This window comes from Prionailurus viverrinus, chromosome C2, assembly GCF_022837055.1.
Source record: "Prionailurus viverrinus isolate Anna chromosome C2, UM_Priviv_1.0, whole genome shotgun sequence".
NCBI classification, from domain to species: Eukaryota; Metazoa; Chordata; class Mammalia; order Carnivora; family Felidae; genus Prionailurus; species Prionailurus viverrinus.
In genome coordinates this window covers 48,755,190-48,777,810 of record NC_062569.1, presented here as the reverse complement: position 1 = coordinate 48,777,810, position 22,621 = coordinate 48,755,190, and the positions used below count along the sequence as shown (strand labels likewise).

Here is a 22,621-nt window from a genome sequence, read left to right as displayed (position 1 = left end):
GACTCAGCTTAAGGACCCTGAGTTTGATGTTGTAGGGCATAAAAGTGAGGATTTCAGGGAGGTAGGAGGCCCTGTGGATCTGATGCCTAGAGAAATCTAGATTGGCAGTTCGTGGTCCTATGGATAGTAGGTCCTATGGATAGTGAATGGAGAAGACAAGTGGGTGCAGGCCTAAATTCTATAGATCACTGTTTTTCAGACTTGAAAGTCTTGGCAGCTTTTTAAAATGTGGGACGAGGGTGGAGTGAGAGATTCTATTTTCCTGACAGGATCCCAAATGGTGCCAGTGTTGCTAGTTTGGAGATCACTAGGGTTCAGTGTAGAGTAAGAACATTTAAGGGTTGGAGTAAGAGAAGTTTCATAGATTCTTATCTAGGAAGGAACAGCCAGAGAAGAGGAAAATAAGGTGGGTGTTGTTTTGGAATCCAGGAGCAGTGTTGAAGGCAGCAAAGGGTGTATGAAAAAAGGAAAGTAATCAAATAGTGGCAAATGCTACAGAGATGTCAAGTAAGGTCAGAACTCAGAGTGTCTATTGGATTTAGCAACAAGGTCCTTGGCAACTTTAATGAGAGCCCTTTCTGTGGAGTGGTGGAGGTAAAAGCCAGATTGCAGGGGGCTGACTAGTGAAGGAGAGGTGAAGAAATGGAGAACTTTTCAATCAGTTTTACTGTGAAGAGGAGAAAGAAAAATAGGGCAGTATCTGATAGGGTTGGGTGGATTCAAAAGAGGATTTTGTGTTGTAGAAGTAAAGAGATTTGGGAGGCCTGGGTGGCTCAGTCTGTTAAGTGACCAACTCTGATTTCCTCTCAGATCATGATCTCGTGGCTCCTGAGACCCAGTCCGGCTCCAAACAGACAGTGTGGAGCCTGCTTGGGATTCTCTCCCTCCCTCTCTTGTCTGCCCCCACCCCTGATGTGCACACACTCTTTCTCTGTCTCACAAAATAAATAAACGTTTTTTTCTTTTTAAGGTAAAGAAATTTGACTCTATTCCTGTTCATGTACTGATGGTAGGGAGTCAGTGGAGAGGAAACGTTTATCAGGTAGATTAAATTATGCTGCAGTAGTAAACAGCCTCCAAATCATAGGGAGCTATAACAACAAAGGTTGCTTTTCTACTCAAATTACTGGACCATTGGGAGTTAGGTTGAGCGTTCTCCTTATGAGAATGGCTCACAGAGCTCCACCCATCTGAAAAGTAGCTGGTTTTGGTGGCAGCTGGAGGGAATACAGTAAATTGCCCTGATTCTTAAGAGACTCCTGTTTACATTTCTCTGGCCAGTAAGTCACATGGTCATGCTTACGTCATGGGTGGGAAAATGTACTTCTACCATATACCTGGAAAGAGGCAAACCAGAATATTGATCAGTAGGCTAATGACTACCAGAGAGAGATTTAGGAAAGGAATGTAAATCTCAATAGAAGGATTAGCCCTGAGGAAGTGAAAGGAATTATTGGACTGCAGAGTTTAGTGGAGAGATCAACCTTAAGCAGGAAAATGGCCTCCCAATTCCATTAACGGGAAGGAAGAGAACAAAGGATAGATTCTGATACAGGTGGACTTGGGTTTGGTGGCAATCAGTTGAGGACTTTTCCATTTGTTTTTGTTTTCTTTGTGAAATGTTGAGGGTGAACAGGAAGGTGGTAATGGTTTAAAATAGTTGCACACAATTAGAAGCTAATAAACGTAGACAATTTGCTGGATATCACTGTGGATCTTCTTTGCCAGGAATTTATGACTAAAAGCAAAGATATTTGAGGTTGTCCAAAAAAGGGGAAAACAATAAAAAAAAATTAAATGCCATGATAAAATAAAATAGTCATGACACCCAAAACATGATTGAGATTCTCCATGCTTGAGGGGTGACGTAGAGTGAAGGGTGATACCACTGGTAGAAGATTAGGAGGAGGTAACCTACCAAAAAAAGGTTAGATCCATGTTTGGAATTTTGGCACTCCTAAAATCTCCACTGCCCATAGCCTCTGGAGCCTCATTGTGGGAGAACCTTGTTAAAAACAATTTATAGGAGGTATAAGTTGTGTTTTTATTAAAAAGTATAAATTATTGGGCGCACCTGAGTGGCTCAGTCAGTTAAACGTCCGACTTTGGCTCAGGTCATTATCTCACAGTTGATGGGTTTGAGTCCTGCATCAGGCTCTGCCCTGAATGACTCAGAGGATGGAGCCTGCTTTGGATTCTGTCTCTCCCTCTTTCTCTATCCCTTCCCCTGCTTGTACTTTGTCTCTCTCTCAAAAATAGGTAAACATAAAAAAAAAAAGTATAAATTATGTTTTCAGGGGCTTTTTCATTTTTCAGTCATCCTGCCTTTTTTGTGAATATCTAAAACTCATACGGCTAGGTGAGAAGAACTTTTGTTCTGCTAGTAGCGATTAAAAAACTTCAAAATACAAGGTTTTTTTGGTTGAAGAAATGCTATTCTGTGACTTTCAGTTGGAAATAAATCATTCTTCAGAGAAGAAGTGCTTAATCTGTCCCATTTTGAAAGTGAACAGAAGAAACAGTGCCTTTGGGTGGTTGAGGTGTTGGGAAAAATTAAGGAAACTTTGCTTGATAATGACTTTATGTCTTGGGGTTCCTTCCTAGAGTAGTCTTTAATCATTAAAATGTCCTGTAGTTTCTAACTGCCAAGAAAAAACTCGATGACCATTTCATGTAGGTATACAAAGCAATAAATGTTAACATGTGCTGAGGACATTACAGAATTCAAAGTATAGGGCAGAAATGTTCCAATAATGAAACTCTGTGTTGGGTGTCCCCAAGACCACTCAGGTTCCGTAATTTACGAGAAGGAATTGCAGAACTCTGAAGAGCTGACATATGCAATGTTTTGGGGTTTTTTACAGCAGATCTTTACAGATTAAAATCATCACAGGTCAAAAAGATGCGTAGAGCAGTCTAGGAGAAACCAGGTACAAGCTCCTAGTCTTGGTGGAGACTACATACCCTATACTATGAAGAGATACATTAGTCTGATATATAAACCATTTTAACGAGATTTTCATGCTGTATAGTTAAAAAAAAAAAAAAAATGATGGGCTTTAGTACCTGTCAATAAACAGATTTTGCTCTAACCTGTGCTTCCTTACGGCTTTCCTATCAGCCAGAGTTTGGACTTTTTAATTGTATAAGCATAATGATTGTTTTAGTAAACTTTTCAGTTAAGTTGCAGAAGTCTTCTGGAATTTCCCAGAGATCTGCTTGTATTCTTTTTGTGTATTTCTTTAAAGAGAAAAATGGATTTAATACAAAAGTCATGCACATTCATTGCAAAAAATAGATTCAGCCATTCATCCTTTTGGCAAACTTCTCTACAGCATCTACTACTGTGTGTCAGAAATACATCTGGGGGCACCTGGGTGGCTCAGTGAGTTAAGTGTCCGACTTTGGCTCAGGTTATGATCTCACGGTTCGTGGGTTTGAGCCCTGTCTTGGGCTCTGTGCTAACAGATCAGAGTCTGGAGTCTGCTTCGGATTCTGTGTCTCCCCTCCCCTGCTAGTGCTCTGTTTCTGTCTCTCAGAAGTGAATAAACATTAAAAAAAAAAAAAAAAAAATCTGGAAGACATACTGCAAAAATGTAGGATATAAAGTGAATAATCTATTTCAATATTAATAATAATGAAAATAAGATTGTGCTGCATATATTTTCTACAACTGGTGTGTTTTTTTTTTTTTTTTTTTTTCATTTAATATCTTGGTTGTCTTTCCTGTCTGCACACTTGAGGAAAAATCTACCCTCTCTTAACTACTCTGTTTAAATTCAACTAGTTACAATGTACAATTATAAAAGAACAGTTGTAAAAGTTCTTGTTCTTACTGTGTAATTCCTATCTTGTCCGGTATTGTTTGTTTAATTCTCTCCTGAAGCAGCTACATCATCACCATATTGGAGCATCATCTTCATGAATGTTGATCAATTTTATTTATTTCCTCTGAGCTCAGCCTTCTTCCTAATGTATTCATCTTTTTACTGTAAGAACTTTAAAGTGCTCATTGCCACCAAATATTTCCAGTTTTCAATTAGCTTTTTTTTAAACCAAACATTTGTGTTTTAGTAACTTTAATTGTGAGTATCTTTGAAAATTTCAGACAGAGAAATTTATAATAATCAGTATGTGAGAGGGTAGAAGAGAAAGGAACCAAAGTTTTAGTAAGGGATGTAAATGTACTTTTTTTGCCAGTTATATTGCAGCTAATTTTATAGGTATATATAGCAGAAAAAGGATATATACAAAAATATTAACATTAGGTCTGTGAAGTGAAATTGGAGTAGAGCACCTGGTAGGGCAATTTTAGGTTTCATATGAATGTTGGATATGTATATATCTGCTCTTTTGTTTTAGTTATCAAATGATTTTGTACATGCTTTCTAGTGTTGATAAGGATACTGTTTGCTTTGCACAAAATAGAGAGCTGTGGTACACATGGATGAACGTCGAGAAGAACAAATTGTGCAGCTGCTGCATTCAGTCCAAGCTAAGAATGATAAAGATTCGGAAGCACAGATATCCTGGTTTGCTCCTGAAGATCACGGGTAAAGCAAAACACATTCTTTTAAAGAATGGACCGAGTAACACTTCTTTCATAGCATTGGCTAGGGGGAAAAAAAGATAATAAAAATAACCTCTTTAGACTCTTCAATAAGTGAAATTTAACCTTGAAGTAAGCCTTTTTCTTATATAGACTGACTCTATTTGGTGGTAGATTGAAAAAAATCCAGATGGACATTCATTCCACAGAAAGCTAAATGGTAGGAATAGTCTATTTGGATATGTGATCATTATTAAGTTATTGTTTATTGTTTTCCTTTTCACCATCTTTGTATTTCCAAAATTCTGGGAGAAATCTGTAAGAAGTTAAATTGTTGCTATTTTAGGATGATTACGGGGGCTGTACCATTTAGAGGAAAAATTAAGAGAGGTTTTTCTGGGACTGTATAATGTAGCATCCCATTTATAAGCACTCAGAAATGGTGGCAGGAAGAAAATGGAAGTTGTGAAATGAAGCTTAGAAAAATCAGAAAAATACGGTAAGTCATTGCAATGGAGGGATGACTTATGTGAATTTTAATTTTTTTAGCTACACAAGGAATAACTTGTAATATCTATTTACAAGGAGGAAAACTTTGAATTCATTATAAAAATCTAAGTATTTTCATAATCTAAGAAAGAATAATAGCTGGTGATTTTAAAATAATTAGCATATTGTTTTGTTTCAGGGCTCTAGCAGCTCTTCATTTAACCTTTTATCATTTTTTTATTTTGTCAAAATAGTTACGGGACTGAAGCTCCTGCTGAGAGCAAACCAAACTCAGAGAAAAAACTTGAGGACCAGGAAAAGAAATTGATAAATCAAGAAAAGAGGACATTTAGAATCAGGGACAAATATATTGACCGAGATTCTGAGTATCTCTTGCAAGAAAATGAACCTGATGTAACCTTAGACCAACATCTATTGGAAGATTTACAAAAGAAAAAAAGTGACCCTCGGTATATTGAAATGCAGGTAATGGAAAGCAAGATGTGGAAAAAGTTTTTGTCATTTCTTCTCACACTTGATAAAAATATATTTACGTTTAGAAGTAGCTACGTGGTATAGATCAGTGGTATTTCTATAGACTGTTCTCTGTGGGGATTCTTTCTCTTATACCAGAGAAAAGCATTGGGAGTGGAATTGCATATAACCTACAGCAGCTTACATAGTGAGGAGAAGAAATTAGTTGAACCTTTCTTGGACAGTTTTGTGAGATGTCGTAAGAGACAAGGTGGTTAGAATTGTAAGGTGTTTAGACCATTTAATCCAACTCCTTCCTTTTACAGATGATAAAATTAAATACCCCAAAGTTACGATGTACATATGTTCGCCAGCATTTTAAAGATAAGACTGTGACAAGAACAAAATTCTTCTGAGTTTTTCAGTATGTTCTTTCTATGGTAGGCAAGATATTTTTAGGTCCCTTCCTGTTAAAACATAAAATTTACGCTTTGTGGATATTCTAGAGATAGATGTAATAAAATGTTCACATGTATTTCTTTTAAGAGAAAATGAGGAAATTCTGAGGGCCACATCTTTAATATGCAAATATGTATTACTTTTTGTGAGAAAGGCAGAATATCACCTGTCCCATAGGAAAGAAAGGATCCATTGACTGTCGTTGATGAGGTTGGATATCCTGATTAGAACAGTTGAGGTAAAGGGGCACCTGGATTGCTCAGTCGGTTAAGTGTCTTGACTCTCGGTTTTGGCTCACTCATGATCTCACAGTTTCATGAGTTTGAGCCCTGCATTGGGCACTGCACTGACAGCACAGAGTCTACTTGGGATTCTTTCTCTCCCACTTTCTCTGCCCCTCCCCTGCTCATGCTGTCTTTGTCCCTCTCAAAATAAATAAACTTAAAAAAATTATTTAAAAAAAAAAAAAGTGGGGCACCAGGGTGGCTCAGTCAGTTAAGCGTCCAACTTCAGCTCAGGTCATGTCATGATCGCAGGTCTGTGAGTTTGAGCCCCGTGTCGGTCTCTGTGCTGAGAGTTCAGAGCCTGGAACCTGCTTCAGATTCTGTGTCTCCCTCTCTCTCTGCCCCTCCCTTGCTCATGCTTTGTCTCTGTCTCTCAAAAATGAAAAAATTAAAAAAACAAAAAACAGTTGAGGTAAGGTTGTCCAGAGGGGAATTGTGTAATTTTTTGATGCCTATGTAGTGAAAATATGATTCCAGGACAGGAGACTTCAAGTTTAATCATTTCAGATTATTGTGGTTGAGAGCAGAGCTTCTTTTATAGCCTTAGGAAGAAGGAGATTTAGTTCCTGTCTCTCTGCTTTGTTTGGAGGACAGACTCAAATATTAAAAATGTGTGAGTGATCCAGTAAGGAAGTTAGGAGAACAAATGTGTAAAACATTCTTCCTATTGGCTAGACAGTTACAAACACTTCACATGTACTACATCATTTAAACCTCCCAACAACCCTGTGTAAGAAATTCTGCATATTTGTGATGGAGAGGGGAAAAAATCTTAGGTTAAGTGACCTATCTACAGTTGCACAGCTAGTAACAGAATCCAGTCTAAAATTCAGATGTGTTGGGTGCCTGGGTGGCTCAGTTGGTTGAGCCCCTGACTCTTCTTTTCAGCTCAGGTCATGATCTCACAGTTGTGCCATCAAGCCCTAGGTCATGTGGAACCTGTTTGGGATTCTCTGTCTCCCTCTCCTTTTGCCCTTTCTTTGCTTGTGCTCTTGCTCTCTCAAAATAAATGAAATAAAAAATAAAATAAAAGTTAGATGTGCTTAAGAGCTCAACTTTTTAATCCTTTTTGGTAATATGCCATTGTTATAATTTATTTAATAAACATTAATTTTCCATTTTTTACATGTCTGTCATTGTGCTGTGTTTTCTGAAGACTAATAAGACATTTCCTGTCTTCAAGCAGCTTATAATCTTCATTGTCTCATGTCTCAGGGTTACAGCCAGAAATTAGGAAATAGAAGGGTTGTCTGTCTTGATAAAGAATATTGGGTTGTAACTATCTTCAGCATTTACATATTTAGAAAGCAAATGTGGTTAATGCTAGTTTCAAATTTAATGGGAGAGCTTCTATATATTTATATATTGAGATGGTTACATTGAAGTACATGAAGTACTTCTAGAAATCATTAAATGGTTTTAAATAATGTATTATAATAAAAAATTACCAACAAAAGTGTGGCAGCTTGTTTCAGATTGCTAGAATTCATTCAAGTCATCACATTGCCTTGTTTTTTATGATACTGAGAATTACCTGACTGACCATAACCAAGCAGGCATATATAGCATAGTTAATAATGCTAATATATATATATATATATATATAAAATGTTAATATATTAACAATGTGTTATATATATAATGCTAATATATAATATATAGTGTATAGTTAGTAATGCTACCCTGTATATTTGAAAGTTGCTAAGAGCTTAAAACTTCTTGTTATAAAGAAAAAAATTGTAAATATATGTGATGATGGATATTAACTAGACTTAACTGTGGTAATCATTTCATAGTACAAGAAGATACTGAATCATGTTATACACCTGAAACTATTATAATGTTGTATGTCAGTTACATCACAAAAAAAATAGTGGGGGATTTTTTTTATTCTCCTATTTTGACAAATCTAGGCAAAAGATGAGGGCAATATTTCAAGAAATAAAAATTTTTGAAAAATGGCAATAATATACTGGATTACCTGGGACAGTTCTAATTTTACTGCTTTTTTTTTTCTTTTCAATAAAGGAAGTTTATTAAAGCTGTGGTTTGTTTTTTCATGTTATAATGTACCTAGGTCATTGTAAACCATAATACTCTTAAGTGTATGTCATTTTCATGTAGTGTAAGTTTTCAGAATTGCAAAGACATCATCAAATAAAAGATACAGGAGTTAATCATTTCTTCTTGGGTGTTTCAGTTGCAATTCACCAAAAATTAAGTAGCTTATATGTGTCAGAAACTGCTACTTTTTATACAAAGGTTTTTCATTCAGATTCCTTGCAACCTTATGAGATACAACCTTTGAGGGATTCAGGATCCAGGTTTGTCTTAAGATCTTAGCTCTTAAATGGTAGGACCAGATTTTCTTCACATATTACTTGTATGTATTTATTTTTTTATTTTTTTTTTAATGTTTATTTGGTTTTGAGAGACACAGTGACAGAGTGAGAGCAGGGGAGGGGCAGAGAGAGAGAGGGAGACACAATCCAAAGCAGGCTCCAGGCTCTGGGCTATCCGCACAGAGTCCGACATGGGGCTTGAACCCACGAACTGTGAGATCATGACCTGAGCTGAAGCCGGACGCTTAACTGACTGAGCCACCCAGGTGCCCCACATGTTACTTGTTTTCAATTTTCTTTGATTCTCAAAGGCAAGTACCCAGAAGTAATTCATCTGTACTAGTGCCTTATGGATTAGTAAATGGTGGATTGATGGGTGGGAAAATGAATTGTGATAGCAAAACAAATCTAAGATGAATATATAAAACAAACAAAAGATGGTAAAAGCAATTTAGGGACTACAAGAATGCTATATTAGACGACAGATCAGATTGCATTTTACTGCCACTTTAACTCAAAGAAAGTGTCTCCACTCTGTTGAATGTAGTGGAATTCTCTTTTCAGTGTTTTAAAAATAAAGGGGATTGTTAAGTTCATGAGTTCTTTTTTATAAAAATTCTTTTTTAAGTCTTGATACTTGACATAATCAATGAAGTAATAATATATTGGGATTCTAGCATATTTATGATATATTCTGATTACCATGATTGTAATTTGATTCTTTTGTGAAAATTAACAATTGTTTTTAATTTTCAGCATTTCAGGGAAAAGCTGCCTTCATATGGAATGCAAAAGGTAAAATAATATATCCTTTAATTTGCAAAATACTTAAAATATAATTCTTTTAAGATCTATATCAAAAAATACAAACGAAAGAACTTTCCTCTGAAGGATATTATTGAAAGTTCATTTTATTCTTTTGAATTTTTGAAAGACCAAAAGAAAAAAATGGTCATGAAACCATTTTCCTGAACTTTTCTCATTTCTGTCTAAAATGAAATGTTTAGAACTTTAAGAAAAATAGAATTTTCACATGTAAGTTATCTTGGGTAAATACCCTTACTCCTAATTTGAGACCAAACATTTTAATTAAAATTGAGACTACTGAAAATAGAGTACTTTAGTTAATTTATTATGCTTTATTACATAGTTACATTATAGAGTAATACAGTCCTCCATCCTACTCTGTTCTCTCAGCCTTACTTTGTTTTGATTAAAGTTTTGGTTAAGTACCACCTGCCACAGTGTTTTTTCCTCCCTTAGGCTGGTGTAAATTCTTGAGGACAAAGTGTTCACTATGTATTACTTGACTCAGAGACCCCCCCTCCCCCAGTAAATATTGAATGAATTAATCACATGCTGTACAAGCTATAATTTCATTGTTTAAACTTGGAACTTGTTCTGATATATGTATAGTGTGTTAGAGTAGATGGGAAAATTTTTAAAGGTGAGTTTTCAAAATGTAGATAAAAATAACCTCCAATACTACTTTGAAGTAGTAGGATGGTCTTATTAATACAGTGAATATTACTATTAAAAATATTAGTGTTTATCTAAAAGTTTTAAGAAAGACCTTCCCCAAATGTGAGGTTTTCCAGATATTTGAAGTTTACTCCTTTGATTTAGGTATTTACAAACTTTAATTATTTGAAAGGAAATACATTATAGACTTCCTTGTTCTCTGGAACAGCATACAAAACTTGTTCTGCAGACAAAGCCGTATTGTTTGAGTTTTGATATAACCCCTTAATGTCTTCAGTAGTTGGTTGGGTATTGGGATTTTTCTTGTACTCAGTAGTCCTACACTCAGCATTCTTTTTAATTAATGTTTATTCTTATGTGTAGAACTTAGAGCTGTCTCTTCTAGTTCTTGTTGGTGTGTTTTCCTTTCATAGTGCCTTGTGTTTGTTTTTTTCCTAATTTGATGCTGCTTTTCTCTTGAAAACAGGTAGACCCAGATATACAAACTACTGTCAGCATTGCATTTAACAAAATTTTAAATGCATTAATACCTTTGTTAAAAATGGTTACCTTCAGTTTGATGGTATTTTGATTACTACTTTTTCAGAGTTAGTCACTATGTGATGTTCTTCAACTTATTTTCCATTTTGAAATAGGAATTGGTGAATATGATTGATAACCATCAAGTAACAGTAATAAGTGGTGAAACTGGTTGTGGAAAAACTACTCAAGTTACTCAGTTCATTTTGGATAACTACATTGAAAGAGGAAAAGGATCTGCATGCAGGATAGTTTGTACTCAGCCAAGAAGAATTAGTGCCATTTCGGTAAGTAATGTCTCACTTTTTAAAATTCCCCACTTTATTTTCCATCCTCCTAGTCTTGCTGGAACTAAACTGCTTTGAAGGTTTGTAATGGTTCTTAAATAGATTTAGGATGTGTTGTTTTAAAAGTAAATATTTGGTAGTAAAGACTAAAATCTTGAATGACCTCTTATTGATAATGGATGTTCATGAGTTTAAGATAAATTATAAATTCAGGTAAACTTTAGTATAAAATTAGAAGAAGAGAAAGCTGATAAATTTTTGTGGGATTATAAACTCCAAATAATCCCCATCAGTGTAGATGCTTTAAATGTTACCACTTGATTCATTCAGCATTGTTTTTTGGTTCTCAGATTGTTTTTTCAGTATGTAAGTACACTGATGGTGAAAGCAGGAAGCCTTGCATATTTTAGCTGCATTTTAAATTTTTTAATGCAATTGCTCAATAAGAGGAAATTTATCATAAAAATTAAGATACTATTTTAGGTTTATCCTATTAACACTTTTAGGTACATGTTTATTACAAACAAACAGCATTTCTGTTTGTTTAGTTAGAGGACCTAGTTAAATGTATGGGTTATGTATTTTTTAATATGTTAGGGGTTTCTTGCAACATTTGATGGGTATAGTGAATTTATTTCAGTGTTACATGGTTTTTTGTGTAAATTTAAATTATAAAGATTTACGGTTATGTTTAGTTGTATGATACTGCTATTTATCATCTCCAGGTCATTTAATAAAGAATTTGGTTAGAGACTGTGTTACCAATTGTGACAATATTTTGGAGGAAATAACAGTATACATTTTAAACTATGATTTCTAAAGAAAGTACAGTAGTCTTTTTGGTAGAATCATATTTCTAGAAATTTTATAAGATGACAGAATGGCAAAAAAGAACCACTTTTGGTATAGTACAATTATATAGCTAGATTTAAGTAAGTTAAAAATATGATCAATTTTCACTAATACAATATTACACATATATATTGACAGTGGGAAGAAATACTGACTAGGTTATTTTTTGTTTATTTTTCCAAGATCTGTTGGGCAATACTTAATTTCTGAAGTATTGTTTCTTAATTATGCCATTTTCTATTTCTAATCTCATAAATCACTGTTCTGTCACAAGATGTCTATTGGTTACTTTTAGTTACATAAATTCGTATTGGATTATCAATTCCAAGTTAATTTTTGGCAGCCATAACTTTTAGAACAAAACCAAGAACCAGGAATGAAGCAACACCAATCTCTACCAAAAACAAAATCTCGAGTAACAAAAAGTACCAACATGTATTTGCCCTCAAATTATATACAAGGTTTATAAGTTTAGATCATGATTTCTGTTTTAGAAAAGTTCAAAAGAAAGGTAGAGATGAATGAGAGGATGCTATATAGAAAGTTAGTTTGAAAATAGTGATGAGAATTTGGCCTTGAAGGGCTTTTTAAGAGAAAGTGGAAAGTCAATGTAAGAGGCAGTAGTCTGCAGCTTTTAAGGGACAATACACGGTTTTAGAACCCTTGAATTTTAGTATCTGTCTCTTTTTTTAACTCCTGAAAATCTGATGAACATTTTTTCAGAAATCCCAGATTTTATGGATGTTCAAGATATTTGTCCTAAAGGAAATCCTATTTTCTTTGTAAATGTCTTTTATTTTGATTAAAGGTTGCAGAGAGAGTGGCCGCAGAAAGGGCCGAATCTTGTGGCAATGGTAATAGTACCGGATACCAGATTCGTCTCCAGAGGTAAAGAATGTTCACCTCTTGTATACAGGTAGATTTTAGTGAAACATTGAAGTTAGAGATTCAAAAGAAAGATTTCCCCCTATTTTTATGTTGATTACTATTAAAATTAACATTTAAAGTAACTGCAGCATAGGAAGCTTGCAAACTACAAACTCCTGTTTAATCGGATTGTCTTTTTTTTTAAAGTGTGCTTTTATATTATTAAGTGACTAGAGAAATAACTTACCTGGATATACATTAGTAGATCATCACTGCACTTGAAAGGAGTTGCTGTCTTGTATCTTTTGGTACCACCATCCACTGCCATCCCTTCCCCCCCCCCCCCATTGACTTTATTGATTTTGGTATCTTTAACTTACCGTATATCTGTAGTCCTTTTCTGGAGCTCAAGATTCCATTTAGCTTTTTAAATGAACTGATTTTTCAGTCACTGAACAGAAATTTAGGCCCCTAAGTGTTGTTTTCTGAATGTTAATGGTTATGCCTTTAAAAAGACATCATTGATGTATCGTGACAGTGAAAATAATGTATAGTGAACTTGAATGTAGTATTTCCCATTACTCTATTGCAGTAAGCATTCCTATAACCAAAAAGTTAATTGTGAAGATTTTCTTTTAAACTTTTGTGGTACTTGGTAATTTGTTCAGTAAAGACACTAAAACCAAAACTCATCTCCTGTCTTTCATTCACAGTCGGTTGCCAAGGAAGCAGGGTTCTATCTTATACTGTACAACAGGAATTATCCTTCAGTGGCTGCAGTCAGACTCGTGAGTATGTTTCACTTCAGGACAGACATTGAGTTAGTTAGACATTAGCAAAAGATGTCAGTATTAAATTGGATTTTACTAATTGTTAAAGTAGAATGGTTCCGTTTTTGAATTTTGTACTAAGTTTCATACTTCACACTTTTGCTTTAGGCGTTTGTCCAGTGTTAGTCATATTGTGCTTGATGAAATCCATGAGAGAAACCTACAGTCAGATGTTTTAATGACTGTTATTAAAGATCTTCTCAATTTTCGACCTGACCTGAAAGTCATATTAATGAGTGCGACATTGAATGCTGAGAAATTTTCAGAATATTTTGGTGAGTAAATTTTATGATTATTGCTTTAGGAAGTTATCACAAAGCCACTGAATTTAGAGTTAAAAAAATTAAAAAAAAAATCAAAAAGCTAATACATTTCTAGGTACCAGGTACTTAAATGTTTAGTAAATATTCTCCTAGCTTCTAATCTCATAGATTAGAGAATTGAGCCTATTTTTGAAAGGTGGCATCATCTGTGTTACAGTGAAGACATGTAGGTTTTTGGTGCCACCATCAGGTAATTAAGGTGGCATCAATGAGTTCAAACCTCATGTTTGAATATTTTGAACATTTTTTTTGTGATTGTTCTGTGGTTTTCATGTACTGTCACAGGCTAGAGTGTCAGCTTGCTAATACTAATAGTACTCATGGCCACTTCTGGAACACCTTCAGTGTGCCAGGTGTACTGTATTTGGCACTTTATCATCTTCACACCTTGTGAGGTAGGTGCTAGTATTCCCATTTTTGCCGATGTGTCTTTCCAGTATGCCTTGTAATGGTTGCATAATTAAGAGAGGGTTGAGGGGTGCCCGGGTGGCTCAGTCGGTTAAGCATCTGACTTCACCTTCAGCTCAGGTCATGATCTCATGGTTCATGAGTTCGAGCCCTGCATTGGGCTCTTGTGCTGACAGCCCAGAGCCTGGAGCCTGCTTTGGATTTTGTGTCTCCCTGTTTCTCTCTACCCCTCCCCAGCTCGCTCACTCTCTCTCAAAAATAAGTAAATATTTTAAAAAAGAGTTGAGAGGATTTGAAACAAAATTTGATTAGCTGTAGAGTACATTTTTAAAAAAATACGCTTATCTTTTTTGCTTCCAGTTGTAGGAGAAGGAGAGGAAAATGGTGGGAGGTGGGGTAAGGGTGAATAGTTAAAATGGAAGCTTAAAGACGTGTGAAATTAGTTGCTTGTATTGTTTTGTTTGTTTGTTGTTGTTTTGATGCATGGTCCAGACCTAACATTGAATAAACTGCTCAAACTTGTGCAATTCACAGGCAGAGCTGTGAGACCACCTGAGATACTTTTTGACCTCTGATGCTATGTTGGCCTTGGTTTACAATGTATACTGCTTGTTTTGCATGGTCTGAAATATAAGTAGCATTTAAGTAACAGTACTAAGAGAGGTAGTTTTTGGTGTGGTTTTTTTTTAACTAGTGTTTCTAAAATAATAAGTAACAATTTAATATTTTGCTAGGTCTTATTTGAACTACTTTTTTTTCTCTTTTCCTGATTCTGGGTACCACAAGAGTAGTGCTTCTTAAGTTGATTTCACTAAAACTTGGGTTCTGCTGGTACCATCTTGACTAGTGATGGAGAGGAAATAGACTTCCAACTAATGAGTTATGAGTCCAACTTAAAATGCTCTATTCTTTGATATATTGTGTTACTTTGTAGAACCGTGATGCGTGTGTACAGTTTGGTAGCAGTAAAATGGTAGTAAATGAAGAGTAGACTGCTACTTTTCATTAAATTCATTATGGAAAAATAGGGTAGAATTGTAAAAGTGCCAGAACCATCTTTGAACTTAAGAAAGGTAAGAAAGGTATTGGCCTATTTATAATCTGTTAATTTTTTTTTTTAAACGTTTTGAGTATAGATTTATGTCTTGTCTGCCATAATAGGTAACTGTCCAATGATACACATACCTGGTTTTACTTTTCCGGTTGCGGAGTATCTTTTGGAAGATATAATTGAAAAAATAAGGTAAGTAAATATTAGGAAATAAGAGCTTTAAAAATACTAATGCCACCTTTTTTTTTCTGTTAAACTTTAATCTCAGAGGCTCTTTTTTAACCACTACCTTCTAAAACATTGTTTTTCCTTAAATCAGGGATTCCCAAACTTGGTTGCACATTAAAATCACCTGGAGCCCTTTAAAATCCAGATGCCCAATTCACACTCCCTACCTTAATTACATTACAAAATCTGGGCTGGTAGCCAGGCATGAGTTTTTTAAAGCTCCCTGGGCAGCAAAGTTTGGGAACCTTTGTTATTAGTGCTTGAACCTCTCCTCTGATTGTCCTACCAAGTTTTCAGTTTTTGCTGGCTTCCATTGCCTACCCTTTACATAAGATTTCCCCTGAGGGTTCTTAATTAGCCTTTTTTCAGTCTTTCATGGTTTCACTGTGCCATCCTGTTTCCATGGCCATAGTTGTGTATTTTCACAGCTCTCAGAGCTGGAGCTTCTGAAGCTCTCCCTGAACTTTGCATTTGGTATCTAACTCTCTACTCAGCAGCATTCCGGTACCACAGGTACCTTGAAGCTCACGTTTTTCCAGCTGAAATCATTATCTTCTATTCATTCCCCACCGTGCTTCCACCAAAACGTTAAAATGAAATAATTTCTCTTTGCAAGTTTGCCTTACAATGGTTACTATCCTCCACGCAGTATCTGAGCTGTAAATCCAAAGACTAATATTTATCAAGCAGTTGATAAATCATACCAGGATATGTTAACTGCTCTACATGCCTAGTAACTCAGTCTAAATCATTCTGTACTCCCACCTTTCCCACAGTACAAACCCTGAGAGCTTTCTCCTTGCATGTGCCCTCTCATTTCCGTTTTTTCTGCTTAAGGTTGTTATTATCTCTTCCGTGCTAGTAGTTCCTCTTCTGGTACTGTCTTCACTCTCACATATATGTGAGAGTGCCATGTATTTTCCTACAAAATCTGGTTATGTGAGCTTTCTCCCCCTTGTCAAGCCTCCTGAAATTTTTCTTTAAAAACTTGTTTAAGGACCTTTATGTTTGTCATGACCTGTAGCAGAATACCTCAACTAGTATACCCAAATTATTGATCCCTTCAACACTCTGGCCATTAGCTACTAACAGCCTTCTCCGAGGGGATATACCAATTAATATTTGAATTTCTTGTTGAGGGAAGGGCTGGGAAAACACAGCCCATAGGATCAGGTTCCTGTTCCCTAGTTAGTCATCCCAAAGCTCTTTACAATCTGGCTCTATCCTTTTTTTCTAGTCTTATGTGTCTCCTGGCGTACCTATGCTAAATGTACCATTCCCTAATATGCCAGCCAGTGCCCTTTCACTCACGATTTTGTGCTTTGTTACATGCTATGTTGTCCTTTTAGACACCTTCTCCACCCTTTATGTATAAACTTAATTATGTAAGAACAAATTCCAACTTCACTGTCTGTTAATCTTTTTCTTATCCCTCTCACAGAGCGGGTTGCTTTCTCATCAACCTGTAGCAGGTTTATCATATCTCTTACAATACTTACCATATTGTCAGGTACTTCACCTTTATATTTACCTCTTGCAATAGATTTCAGATTTGTCCAAGGTCAAGCATTTTGTCCTGTTCATCTCTATAACTAGAGTACAGCACAGTGCCTGGCCTATAGTAAACATGCGAATAAATATATGGACAGATATGGAAACACTTGTGTTTTAAGATTCCACAGCTTACTTGTTAAGTGAGAAAACGGAAGTGATGGTGGGAAGGTGAAAACAAAGATCCTACAGTCGGTTGTACATGGAGAAAAGTCTGTTCAATTTTTTGGGTGGACATTTAAACAGATTTTTATTAAACTTCATGCCTGCCCTGTGCATTAGGGTCTGATCATAAAACAAGGAAAGACTTGGTACCTATCCTCAGAGCTTAAATGTAGACAGAAAGACATAGAAGCTGTCCTGTAAAGTATGACTGACCCATTCTGGAAGAAGTAAAGAATGTATTGGGAATGGGGCTATATAGCAGGGATAGACTGGGCAAGTGAGGAAAGTAGTGAAATTCAGGGTAGGAAAAGGGAAGTGTGTATATCAGAGAGGGTAGAACATAACTAAAAGTGAGAGAGGGTATCTTAATCGTCTGTGCTCTGGTTTTGTCATCAGTAAGCTTTATTATGCATTCTCTCTTCAATTCCACTTTGCACCATTCCTCTCACTTCCTACTGTGGCACGTTTACCAATTATTTTCTAGTAACAGGTGACAGTAGTGCAAGTAAAGTTTGAGGGAACAGTAAGCTAAAATTATTTAATGATGAATTGCTTTCTTAAGCTCCGTAGAAGGCAGGGAATGTTCAGGGAACTGTAACTAAAGAGTCTTGGAAGCAAAAGAAGGGTGTATGTGCCCTTGTCATCCCCTAGTCAGCCCTAAGAGGGGAGTTGAAGGAAGGTGATCCCTCGACAGAAGTTTTCAGGCGAAGCCCCCATCTGTCCCTTCCCAGAAGAAGAGCTGAACTGAAGGGAAGGAAACAGGGTGAAGATGATACGGAGGGTTGTCATTGGGCGCTTGGCCGGGGAGGGGGGGGTTGAAGCTTACCTCTGTTTTTTGGAATTGCTGGGAAGGGAGCCAACTGTGGGTCCATCCTGCTGACTAGGACTAATCTCTGTCTCAGGTTGCCCTACCTCAAGTTGATGCCTCTATATGTATCGAAGACTTAGGGGAATCCTGGGTCACAGGTACTGAATAGGGAAGGGGTTAACACTTTTTGGGTGTCTACTATGTGTCAGGCACTGTGCTTTATCTTACTGCATTTTTCTTTTATTCTCCTGCCAATACTATTATAAGTATTATAATAAATAGGCAAACCGAAGGGCAGAGGTTTATATCTTGTCCAAGGTTACACAGGTAGTCAGTGGCAGAGCACGGACATCAGTCCAGTTCTGTCTGACTCTAAAGCCCATGGTCCAGACCCCCCTTTTCCATCTAGATGCTCTCCCTAGGCGAATTCCCAGGGGCTTTGGGGTCAAAGTGTAGTTTCACTTTTCTTTGTCTCCTCCCACCCCCATGCCTTTCAAACCATTTAAGTTAGGTGGAATTCTTAGGCAGATGCGCCCTCTGTTTTTAGCAGTCACTAATGGCGTGGTGGAGTCATGGCATATAGTATTGGATTGACACATAGGAGACTTGAATACAGATTCTGGCTCTGCCATTTGGCTCTGACTGTAAGACTGAGCAGAATTAAATAGTTCTCAAGCATGAGTGGGTCTGTAGGTCCATAGATAAATTTACTGAATTTCCTGGGGCACTAATTCAAATTCCTAGATTAGCAGACCCCAACCAGACCTACGGAGTCCAAATCACAAGGGATAGGACTCAGGACTCAGGATTCTGTATTTTATAAGCTCTCTGGGATTCTTATGTGCACTCAGGTTTGGAAACCTATATATTCAAAATCTGAGTCTTGTACTAGGCATTTATTATTTTATATGTGATATTTATATTTACATTAAATAGTAATGTTAACTTTTTAGAGCAAACTTAAAAGTTACTGTAGAATTATTTTTTTTATTTTGACTGCTAATGATGATCTAAAGTTTTATGTACTTTGGTAGAGAAAAATGATTTTTATATAAAATGTTGGATTTTATATATTAATGAACAGCTACTAATAAACTATTTAGTAGCATTCACTAGAAAGCATAATGAAATGTTCTTTAAAATCCTCTTTAAAACCCGAAAGTAAAAAGTCACAGATACTTGCTAAAACCAGAGAGTTTGCAAACGGTTTAAGCTATTTAAGAATTTTTTAATTTATTTTAGATATGTTCCAGAACAAAAAGAACACAGGTCCCAGTTTAAGAGGGGTTTCATGCAAGGGCATGTAAACAGACAAGAAAAAGAAGAAAAAGAAGCAATCTATAAAGAACGCTGGCCAGATTATGTAAGGGAACTGCGAAAAAGGTACATGTTTTTTGCTTGTTTTTAATCTAATTTGAGAGCACAGAGGCTAAATGACTAAAACAAAAAAGCAGAGATTGTCTTCTTGAATTTGTTTCTAACTATTGTTATCCCAGTAATACTTATATATGTTAATTGTGTTTTCCCATTTGCTGATTGAATTAATTTTAAGATTTTAAGACAACAGGTTGAACCTTAGGAAACTTGATCAGGTATTTCATGACTTCCTATTTAACTTTGATAGGTATTCTGCAAGTACTGTAGATGTTCTGGAAATGATCGATGATGATAAAGTTGATCTGAATTTGATTGCTGCCCTTATCCGACACATTGTTTTGGAAGAAGAGGTTAGTTTTTTGTTTGTTTCTTGGTGATGTTATTTTAATTTCATTAATATATCAAGACCTGAGAAAAGAAGAATAATTTTTTAAATGCTTTTTACAAGTAGCATATGGAAGAAATTGTTTTGACACTAGAAATAAGAATCTCAATACCAAAATTGAGGCATTTGATCTATTTGAAGAAAAGACTAAACAAATGAAATATCTGCGTTGTAAATCCTATTTTTAAAGAGTGAGCTTCAGGATGACTAGGTGGCTCAGTCAGTTAAGCATCCAACTCTTGATTTGAGCTCACGTCATGATCTCACAGTTTGTGAGATTGAGTCCTACATGGGGCTCCACACTGGCAGCACAGAACCTCTTTGGGCTTTGAGAGAACTCTCTCCCTCTTTCTCTGCCCCTCCCTCACTTTCTCTCCCTCTCTCTCTCTCTCTCTCTCTCTCTCTCTCTCTCTCTCAAAATAAACATTAAAAAGAGTGAGCTTCTATTCTTTAGTTATAATCAGTAAATAAAACTTCTGAAGCTAATTTAAGTGTGCACAGAAGTTTACATTTAGTGTGTTTGGTTACGTGATACTTTGTAATGGTTATTTCCCCTCCATATAGGATGGTGCGATACTGGTCTTCCTACCAGGCTGGGACAATATCAGCACTTTACATGATCTCTTGATGTCACAAGTGATGTTTAAATCAGGTATTATGGAAATGCATTTTATTACAATTCTAAGAATAGTACTTAAATCATATGCAGCATGTTTTTTTCTTTTATTTGAAGAAGCGTTGCTTAGTCTAAGGCTGCCTCACTGTAGGAACTTGGTGGTCTTAAGCCCAGGTTGGGTTTTTTCAAAAGTTGGGTCTCTTTCTCTCTTTTTTAAAAATAAAGTTCTAGGTCAGAAGATGAAGGTGGTAGGTATATGGTGAAGTTCTTTATTTTGGTATTATGAGAATATTTTACTTCTTTTTCTAAATTTGCCTAATAATATTGAGCCCTTAAAGTTAAGATGTTGGTACTTGCGTTTGTTTTTTCACTCACTGCTGCATTTAATTGGGCAGAAAAGAAGGTTGAATTTATCCCTTAGCCCAGCGTTTCTCAGTTCTGAATATACAAGTCACTAGTGGTGCTTCTGTAAAATTCAGATACTCAGACCCCATCCTCACCCAAATCTGAGAATGTGATTTGAACGTCTGTAGTTTTAAAAAATTCTATAGGTGCTTCCAACGCTTAAATAGCATGTTTAAGAGACATAATCTCTTATGTCTCAGAAATATATGGAACCATTTTTCTCCTATAAAATGCAGCCAGAGCATTTTCAGGAATAATTATTAACTTCCAATCAGTAAAATACAAAGCAAATTCTATTTAGTATTGTATAATTCTAATTATATTTTCTAAACTTAATCTCTTGAAGTGCTTTTGACACATTTTATTTTTACAAGACACTAAAAATGTTTTGATCTAAATGTATTGACTGAAATAGTAAAGCAGTATTTTTCATTCTTTGTTAAATCCCATTGTAGTAATGTCCTCAAAACATTCTCTATAATTAAAATTATTTACTGTTCTCTAGCTGGAAAATGTTTTTATCTGATTATCAGGGCTTCTCTGTAATGAAATAACTACTTTCAGTGATAACCTTTGTCTGTAGAAAAAGTGTAGTTGTGATTAAACTATGCAATTGAATTATTTTTTTAAACAACTAGGATTCTTTTTTTGGCCGAACCTTCTAACGTTGGTCTCTCCCACCCCCCAAAAAAACACTACTTTGTGATCGACTTTTAGTTTTAAAAAATGTGAGTATGTGTGGGGCACTGAGCTGCCTCAATCAGTAAAGCATGCAGCTCGTGATCTCATGGTCGTGAGTTCAAGCCCCATGTTGGGTGTAGAGTTTACTTCAAATAAAAAATGTTGAGTATGTGTATATATTTACCAGGAAAAATACAAGGAAGATCTACCAAAATGTAACACTACAATTACATGCTGTGATATTGGTTATTATAATTGACTTTATTAATTTTCTAATTATTCTCAAGGAAGGAGGTATTAATTTATACTTTTACCACCTGCTCAATTCTTTTTAAAAAGAAATCTTTCCAAAGTTTAACAAGAATGTTTTTTCTCAAGTTATAGTTTTAAAACTTAGCCTTAATAATTGGCTGTACTCTGTTGACCATGTTAAAAGGGGCAAAAAAATTGGTCTAACTCAATACTGACTAAAGGTGAATTTTGAAACTCAATTTATCGAATGCTTATCAACTTATTTTTTTCTTCTCATAAGAGTATAGACTTTGTTCCCACTGACTACTGTAGTTGTGCAATATCAGCAGTCTAAACTCTTTTTACCCCAGTTATGTTACCTTTAACAGAATTGTTTTTACTTTCATTGTTTTACCTGGCTACTGATTTTTTTTAACTTGTAATGAAACATTTAAACTTAGAGAAAACTAGAGAATCGTATAGTGAACAACATACACCAGTGACTTCAATGCAGCAGTTATTTTTGTGATCTAATTTTTTCCTTTTTAAAATAAATTGCGGCTGTCATATATTATCTCTCAAAATATATGCATCTCTAAAAATGTACTTTTCTATATAATATATAACCATAGTACCATTTTTATATCTAATTCTTAACATCATCTAATAATCCAGTCTATAATCAGATTTTCCCATTTTCCCCCAAAAGTGTCTTTCACAGCTACTAGTTCAAATTACAGAAAATTGTAAGCCAGATAAGTCTTTTATTCCACATAATCACTTTCATATCCCCCTTACCTTCCCCATGGTAATGATTTGTGGAAAAGACTAGGCTAGGTCCACCTACCTAGACTTTCTAGATTTGTCTGAATCTGAGTCTTCATAATATCATCATTTGATCCTTTCTTACCTATACTTATAAAATGGAAGTTACATCTTAAGGCCTAATCCAACTCAA

At 35.5% G+C, this 22,621-nt stretch overlaps 1 protein-coding gene across 1 annotated transcript in view; it reads left to right on the top strand.

Annotated features, from left to right (window-relative positions):
- DHX36 (DEAH-box helicase 36) overlaps positions 1-22,621 on the top strand; it is a 50,365-nt gene that overhangs the window by 3,353 nt on the left and 24,391 nt on the right. Inside the window, exons 2-12 of the mRNA XM_047874827.1 lie at positions 4,429-4,553; positions 5,293-5,524; positions 9,354-9,392; positions 10,715-10,885; positions 12,546-12,625; positions 13,318-13,392; positions 13,543-13,709; positions 15,327-15,408; positions 19,211-19,351; positions 19,593-19,695; positions 20,295-20,382. Of these exons, the coding sequence (XP_047730783.1) occupies positions 4,429-4,553; positions 5,293-5,524; positions 9,354-9,392; positions 10,715-10,885; positions 12,546-12,625; positions 13,318-13,392; positions 13,543-13,709; positions 15,327-15,408; positions 19,211-19,351; positions 19,593-19,695; positions 20,295-20,382 (1,303 nt within the window). The remainder of the gene's footprint in view (positions 1-4,428; positions 4,554-5,292; positions 5,525-9,353; positions 9,393-10,714; positions 10,886-12,545; positions 12,626-13,317; positions 13,393-13,542; positions 13,710-15,326; positions 15,409-19,210; positions 19,352-19,592; positions 19,696-20,294; positions 20,383-22,621) is intronic.